At 70.2% G+C, this 7,303-nt stretch overlaps 1 protein-coding gene across 1 annotated transcript; it reads left to right on the top strand.

Annotated features, from left to right (window-relative positions):
- Nucleotides 1–222: 222 nt before the first annotated feature.
- EMIHUDRAFT_414777 (hypothetical protein) lies at nucleotides 223–3,164 on the top strand (the record flags this gene model as incomplete). Its single annotated transcript, XM_005759502.1, has 9 exons — nucleotides 223–240; nucleotides 311–393; nucleotides 467–873; nucleotides 1,095–1,204; nucleotides 1,565–1,594; nucleotides 1,782–1,853; nucleotides 2,018–2,246; nucleotides 2,801–2,883; nucleotides 3,122–3,164. Coding segments are annotated over exons 2-9 (1,017 nt in total), but the record flags the coding sequence as incomplete, so codon positions are not given.
- Nucleotides 3,165–7,303: the final 4,139 nt, after the last annotated feature.

Here is a 7,303-nt window from a genome sequence, read left to right as displayed (position 1 = left end):
TGAGTCGCGCCTGGTCTCTTGAGAGATTTTTAGCAATACCTTAAACAGAGGTTACAGGCGCGGGGTAAGATCGGTCGTTCAATACCAAACAACTCTAACACTCACGGTGGTTTGTCTCTTTCTTGTGGAATCGCGTGCGTGTGTGTGAGTGAGTATTCTTGACACACACACACACACACACACACACACCCCTCTGCCAATCAGTTTCTTCCGTGGCGCTCGTTCAACTGGCTACCCAGGGCCCACCGCCGCCGCGCGCCTCCCCTGCTGCCGTTCCACCGCCGACTCGCCCTCTCCTTCCACCCCGCAGGATTTGCGGCGAGCCCGATCGAGAGACGGACGAACCACGATGGCAGAGCCGCTCCAGCCTCCGGACAGCGAGATGCCGCGGAGGCGCCGCGCCTCGGCCGCCTCACCCCGTCGCCGCCGCCCGGGCCCGACCGCTCCGCCCGCCCCGCCCGCGCAGGAAGCTCAGCTTCTCTGACAGCGACGGCCTCAGCACCTCGACGAGCGCTGCGCCCGAGCGGATGCAGGCCTTCGTGCGGCTGCGGCCGCTGAGCGGGAAGGAGGCGCGCGCGACGATCGCGACGACGGAGACGGACTGCACCATCTCGCTCAACAAGCCGTCGGCGCAGGGCTACGGCACCATCGAGGAGCACTCCTTCTCCTTTGACGGCGTCTTTGGCCCGGACGCGTCGCAGCCAGAGGTGTACGAGGCGGTGATGCGGCCGCAGGTGCAGGCGCTGCTGGAGGGGCGCGACACGCTCACCTTTGCGTACGGCATCACCAACGCGGGCAAGACGTACACCGTGCAGGGCGGCGCCGCCCCCGAGCAGCGCGGCGTGCTTCCGCGCGCGCTCTGCTCCATCTTTGGCGCGCGCGACAGTTCCGAGACACCTCCGAGACACCTCCGAGACACCTCCGAGACACCTCCGAGACGCCTCCAGTCCGGCCTCCCCACCGCGCGCCTCGTCGCGCGCACGCGCGCCGGCGCCGCCGCACGCCCGCCGTCGTGCCCGCCGTCGTGCCCGCCGCTTGCCCGCCGCTTGCCCGCGCCGCGACGTCTCCGCGACGTGTCCGCGTCGTGTCCGCAGGCGCCCTCGACGCACTGCGCGCGGGGGGAGAGGCGGCGGCGGGGTCGAGGCTGGACCCGAGCTGCTCGTACAAGGTGGCGGCCTCCTTCCTCGAGATCTACGGCGCCGAGGCGCGTGCCGCTGCAGATTCCGACACCCGTCCCTCTCTCTCCCGAGTTCGCCACCCGCGTCTCTCCGGTTCACGGCCCACACAAAAACACAGCCCCGGACCCAAGACGCACGAGCACAGACAGTCGAGAAGGGAGAGAGACAGCGACGGCAGTCAGAAGTCAGCGCTGGGTACCAGGAAGGCGAATGCGAGGACAGCCTCTAGTGCGAGCTCGAGTTAGTGAGCTCATACGCACTATCGGTTCACGGTTCACGGGCTGCAGCTGTGCTCCGTTGTCGTGCTAGCCCTTGTCTCCACCGAGTATGCACGGCAGGAGGTGTCTCACTCCCCGACACCCCCGCCCCCCCCGTGGTGTGCTCAGGCGCACGACCTCCTCGCACCCGCAGAGAAGGTTGGCGGCTGTAGATGCGGAGAACAAGCCCCCTCGCTCCCGCTACACTCCCGCTAAAGAAGCTTGCGGCTACGCCAGGGGGAGCGGAACCCGTGAACCCAGGGGTGTGCACACAGGGGTGTGGGGGTACACGAGGCTGAGCTCACCGCCCGTCCGCTGAACTCTTCGCCCTCGCCACTCTCTCCAGGCGGGCAGCTGGTGGCAGGGCATCCGCGGGCGCGGCCCTGTGCCGCTCCGCATCAAGGAGGGGGGCGGCAAGGTGGCGCCCGCGCCCGCTCTCTCTCGCTCTTCCCCGCTCCCGCCCTCTCCCTCCAACCCCCCGCCGTCCTCTCCCTTCTCAACCCCCCCCCAACCCCCCCCTTTCTCCCCCCCCCCCCTTCAAAAACTCCCCCCAATCTCCCCCCCCCAAACTCTCCCCCAAAGGTGTCGGTCGACGGGCTCAAGGAGGCGGTGTGGGCGGACCTGGCCGAGGCGCTCGCGGCCGTCGAGTACGGCTGGGCGAACCGCCAGTCCGCGTCCAACGGCGTGAACGACGTCTCGTCGCGCTCGCACGCGGTGCTGAGCATCAAGCTGCTGGTCACCCCCACGGGCGAGTCCAAGCCCAAGGTGACGAGGCTGACTGTTGTCGACCTCGCCGGTGCGGAGGAGCAGAGGGAAGGGAGGAGCAGAGAGGGGGGGGGAGGGGGGGGGGGGGGGGGCACCGAAACGGCCCTGGCCCTCGGTAGAGACCCGACACACCGCGCAATTGCCGTGGACCGCTCCCCCCCAAAACCCCAAACCCCAAACCCAAACCCAAACCCATACCCAAACCCAAACCCACACCCAGTCAGTCACTACCCCCAACTCAAGGGTACCCCCACACTTCCCGTTGTAGGAAAGGAAAAGCCAGAACTGTCCCAATCCTCGGGGGAGCGGTTCTACGAGGCCAACCGGATCAAAAAGGACTGGAGGATCTTAGGCAAGTACCTGGCGGGGCGTGGGGGGGAACCAGTCCCCCCCCAGGGCCTCAAGAAAGGGGGAGAAAGGGGAGATAGGGGGAGAACCCTTCCCACCCCAAGGCGCGGTCCAGAATAGGCACGCGCGCAGTTTCGGCCACAAAACCTCCACAAACCCCGGCCTCCGGGATCGTCAGACATAAAGGGTGTGGGTGCCCCTCTCGGGGGACCTGGGGGTGATTTGGGGGGACCCCCCCCCCCCCCCCCCCTTCTCAGGGCACGCAGCGCGTGCCGCCCTATAGCAACTCGCGCATCACCATGCTCTTCCGCGACTTCCTCTCCGGCTCGGGACAGGCGAGAGCGCCCGAGAGCGCCCGAGAGCGCCCGAGAGCCCCCACCACCACCACCACCACCACCACCACCACCACCACCACCACCACCACCACCACCACCACCACCACACACGCACGCACGCACGCACGCACGCACGCACGCACGCACACACACACACACACACACACACACACACACACACACACACCGGGGCTCTCCTCTCACGCCGCCCTGATGCCGGCCTCTCGCCCCCTCGCAGACCGTCGTCATCGCCGCGCTCAACCCGCGCGCGATCGACGCGCAGTCGACGCTCGAGACGCTGCGCTTCGCTTCGGTGGCGCAGCAAATCAAGGCGAGCCGCAGCCAGCAGCCCCCCGTCGTCCCCCGTCCCCCGTCCTACCCTGACCTGCCCCTCTCCCGCCGCCTTCCTCCATCCCCCTCGCCCTCGCCCCTCTACCCCCCCCCCCCCCCCCTTTCTCGCCAGACGAGGCCCGCGCCGGCGCCCGCCAAGGAGGCGCCCGCCAAGGAGGCGCCCAAGAGGCCGCCCGCCTCGCAGTCTGCGTCGGAGCGGACCTCGGACGGCGGCGGAGACGCGCCGGACAGCTACGTGCTCTACGAGCAGGCCGTCGCGACACGCGGCCCGGGATTGTGGCCCGAGCCCGAGATGTGGCGCGGGATTGTGGCGCGGGATTGTGGCGCGAGATGTGGCCGAGGTCGTTCTGTGCGAGCAAGGCCCTCCCGCCGCCGCCTCCACCCTCTCCACCGCCGTCTTCCCGAGCCTCTCCACCGCCACCACCGCCGCCGCCGTCCCCGCCGCCACCTCCATGACCCCCTCCCTCACCGCCCCTGGCCCTCACCGCCCCCGGCCCTCCCCCCCTCCGCCCTGCACCAGGTCCTCGCGCTGCAGGAGCGGCTGCAGCAGCTCGAGGCGGAGCGACTCGGCGACGAGCGGCGGCGGGCCCGCGAGGGGCTCCGAAGGGGAGCAGTCGATCTCACTCTTCAGTGATTGCATGGCTCAGGCGATGAGCGGCGGATCCGCGAGGAGGTGTCCGCGGAGATGCAGCAGCACATGGAGGAGATGCAGCTTGCGCCTAGATGCGACAGATCTCCCCCTATCTCCCCATATCCCGCAGCAGCACATGGAGGAGATGCAGCCCGCGCCTAGATGCGGCAGATTCTCTCTCCCTCTCCCTCTCTCTCCCTCTCTCTCCCTCTCTCTCCCTCTCTCTCCCTCTCTCTCCCTCTCTCTCCCTCTCTCTCCCTCTCTCTCCCTCTCTCTCCCTCTCTCTCCCTCCCTCCCTCTCCCTCTCCCTCTCCCTTCCTCTCCCTCTCCCTCTCCCTCTCCCTCTCCCTCTCCCTCTCCCTCTCCCTCTCCCTCTCCCTCTCCCTCTCCCTCTCCCTCTCCCTCTCCCTCTCCCTCCCTCTCCCTCTCCCTCTCTCTCTCCCGACGACAACCCCAAAAGACGCGCTTCGGCGGTCTCTCCAGCTGTACTCCGCCGCTCGCAACTACCTTGCGCGGCGTCCGAGGAACACCGCACTACACCGCACTGCACCGCCCGAGGACCGTCTTCCAGACCCTCCCCGCGGCGTGGCGACGCGGGCACGAGGGCCTCACGCCACACCCCCCGCCTCTCCCCGCCTCTCCCCACAGGCACGAGAGCCTCACCCACTCCAACCAGGAGCAGCTCGCGTCGACCGAAGAGTCGTACCACAAGAAGATGCTGCTGCACAAAGGGAGGCACGAGCAGAGTGCAGTCGACGGCGCGCGAGAGACGCCTCACCTCACACACCCTCCCACACACCCTCCCACCTCCCACACACCCTCCCACCTCCCACACACCCTCCCGCCTCACACACACCTCTACCTCGCCGCAGCGCCGCCTCACCCGCACACCTCCCGCCCCCGCCCGGCAGGCCACGTCGAGATGCAAAAGCAGCACCGCGACTCCGCGCGCAAGGACATCGAGACGCTCTCGCGCATCTCCTCCACAAACGCGCAGCTCGAGGCCGCGCGCGCCGAGGTGCAGCGTCTCACTGCAAAGCTCGCCGAGGCGGGCTCGGCCGGCGGCGCGGCGGCGGCCAGGCCGGAGCCCGACACTCTCAGGCGCACCGCCCGCCCCCACCGGCTCCTTTCCCCACGACCCCCCCCCCACCCCCCACCCCCCACCCCCCACAGGCAGGCACCCCCACGCCACCACAGGCAGGCACCCCCACCCGCCACACGCACGCAGGCACACGCACGCCCCCATCCGGCCGCCCGTCCGTGGTCCATCTGTGCTGACATCGCTGACTCCCCCCCCCCCCGCCTCTCTCTCAAGGCGCGAGGCGGCGGAGGCGGTCGAGGCGCGACAGCGCTGGCCGAGGCCGCGACGTGTCCACGACACAAGCCGACATGTCCGAGACATGTCCGCAGGCGCGCCAGCTGGCCGAGGGCGCGCAGGCGCAGGCGGAGGGCGCGCTCCAGGTGGCAAAGGCGGATGCTGCCGCCGCAAGGGCAACGGCGACCGCCGCCGAGGCTCGCGCCACCGCCGCCGAGGCTCGCGCCACCGCCGCCGAGGGGCGCGCCACCGCCGCCGAGGGGCGCGCCACCGCCGCCGAGGGGCGCGCGGCGGAGCTCGAGGAGCGGCGCATTAGAGTGGGGACGTACCACGTTCCCGAGCCGTGCCCCCCACCCAGCACAGTCCCAGCACAGTCCCAGCACAGTCCCAGCACAGTCCCAGCACAGTCCCAGCACAGTCGTACCCCCTTGTCCTCACGCGGGGCTCTCGAGCACGCGGCGCGAGGCTGCGCTCCTCCTGCCCTCACCCCCGGTCCCGGTGTGTGGTCGCGCCGCAGGAGCGGTGCGCCGCGGCCGCCGGCGACGCGGAGAGGGTGGGCAAGAAGCTGCAGGCGGCGGAGGCGGAGGCGGCTGGCCTGCGTGCACAGATCGCCACCCTCCCTCCGGTCATGCCGCCGCCGCTCCTCGTCGCCTCCTCCTCCGAGTCGGGTGCGCGGGCCCTAGCGGCGGGAGTCTCTCCCCGTATCTCCCCGTATCTCCCCGTATCTCCCCGTATCTCCCCGTATCTCCCCGTATCTCCCCGTATCTCGGGCCCTAGCGGCGGGAGTCTCTCCCCGTATCTCCCCGTATCTCGGGCCCTAGCGGCGGGAGTCTCTCCCCGTAACTCCCTAAGAATAGTGCAAGTGGGGAGGATGTGACTTGGTGCGTGCGCGAGGTAGGTGCGCAGGTGGAGCCGCGACCGGCCGAGGTGAGAGCCCCCCCCCTTCTCTCGAGATACAGGGAGATACGACCTCCCCGTCTCTCGCCTCTCTTAAGCACGGCCGGACCCACATAGCGCGGCTTTCGCCCCGCACGCACACACATGGTGCCGCGCCGTTGTTGCGCCCCTCTCGGTGGCCCGTCGCCGGCCGCTCACCTCTGTCCGGACCGCCCGATGCGCAGGCGGTCGCCGGCACAGCCGCCGCGGCGGACAGAGTCCTCTCCCCTAAGCGGTGAGCTGCTGCCCCCGCTGCTCTCCCGACCACCTAACCACCACCACCACAACCACCCCCGCCCCTCTCCACACACACGCGCCAGCGCCGCGCCCCGACACTTGCCCCTCCGCCCGCTGCCAGCGCCCCGACAGCTCCCCCTCCGCCCGCTTCCCGCGCCCGACACACCCGCCGTCTGCCGCTACCGCAGGGGGCTCGAGTCCTCGATCAACCGGGCCGCGGCCGCGGCGGGCGGCGGGGGCGCGTCGCCCGCCAAGAAGGCACGCGGTTCCTTCCGCGCGTCCGAGGAGGAGGAGGAGGAGGGCGGCGGAGAGGCGCGCGGAGCTCGCGCCGGCGGCTGGCCCCGAGGCGGCGCCGAGGTTAAAGCCGAGACGGCCCGAGGCTAGGCGGCGGGACTGAAGCCCAAGCCGAGCAAGCTCGGCGGCCTGCTGCGCAACCTCGGCGGAAAGGGCAAGGCGGACGGCTCGCCGAGCGTGGAGCAGCTCTCAAACTTCTTCGGCGGGCGCTCCTCGCGCGCCTCCACCTCGGTGAGCGGCTGCCTCGCCCTCCCCCTCCCCGCCGCCCTCCCCGCCGCCCTCCCCGCGCCTTGCCGCCCTCCCCACCCGTCGCCTCAGCGCACTTGCAGAGCCCTCCTCGGAGAAGAGGAGGGAGGATCCTTCCAGCCTTCTCGCCCCCTCACCTCCTCGGCCCCCTCACCTCCTCAGCACACTCTCGTCGCTGCTCCGCGCGCGTGTATGCAAAGCCTCCTCGCCGTGCTCCTCATGCTGGCCAAACCCTCCTTTCCGCCGCCGCCACCCCTGCTTGCCTGCTCGACACACCTCTCTCCTCACCACCCCTTCCCGGTTTTGACTGCCTGCCCGCCTGCTGCCCTCTCCCAGAGCCCCGCGCTCGTCCGCCTGCTCCACCCCACCGACACTGCGACGTACAGTCCTCCCGCCATTACCACCAGCCC

The sequence above is a fragment of the Emiliania huxleyi genome, assembly GCF_000372725.1.
Source record: "Emiliania huxleyi CCMP1516 unplaced genomic scaffold EMIHUscaffold_8, whole genome shotgun sequence".
Lineage (NCBI taxonomy): Eukaryota > Haptophyta > Isochrysidales > Noelaerhabdaceae > Emiliania > Emiliania huxleyi.
This window is presented reverse-complemented; position numbering and strand designations above follow the sequence as displayed.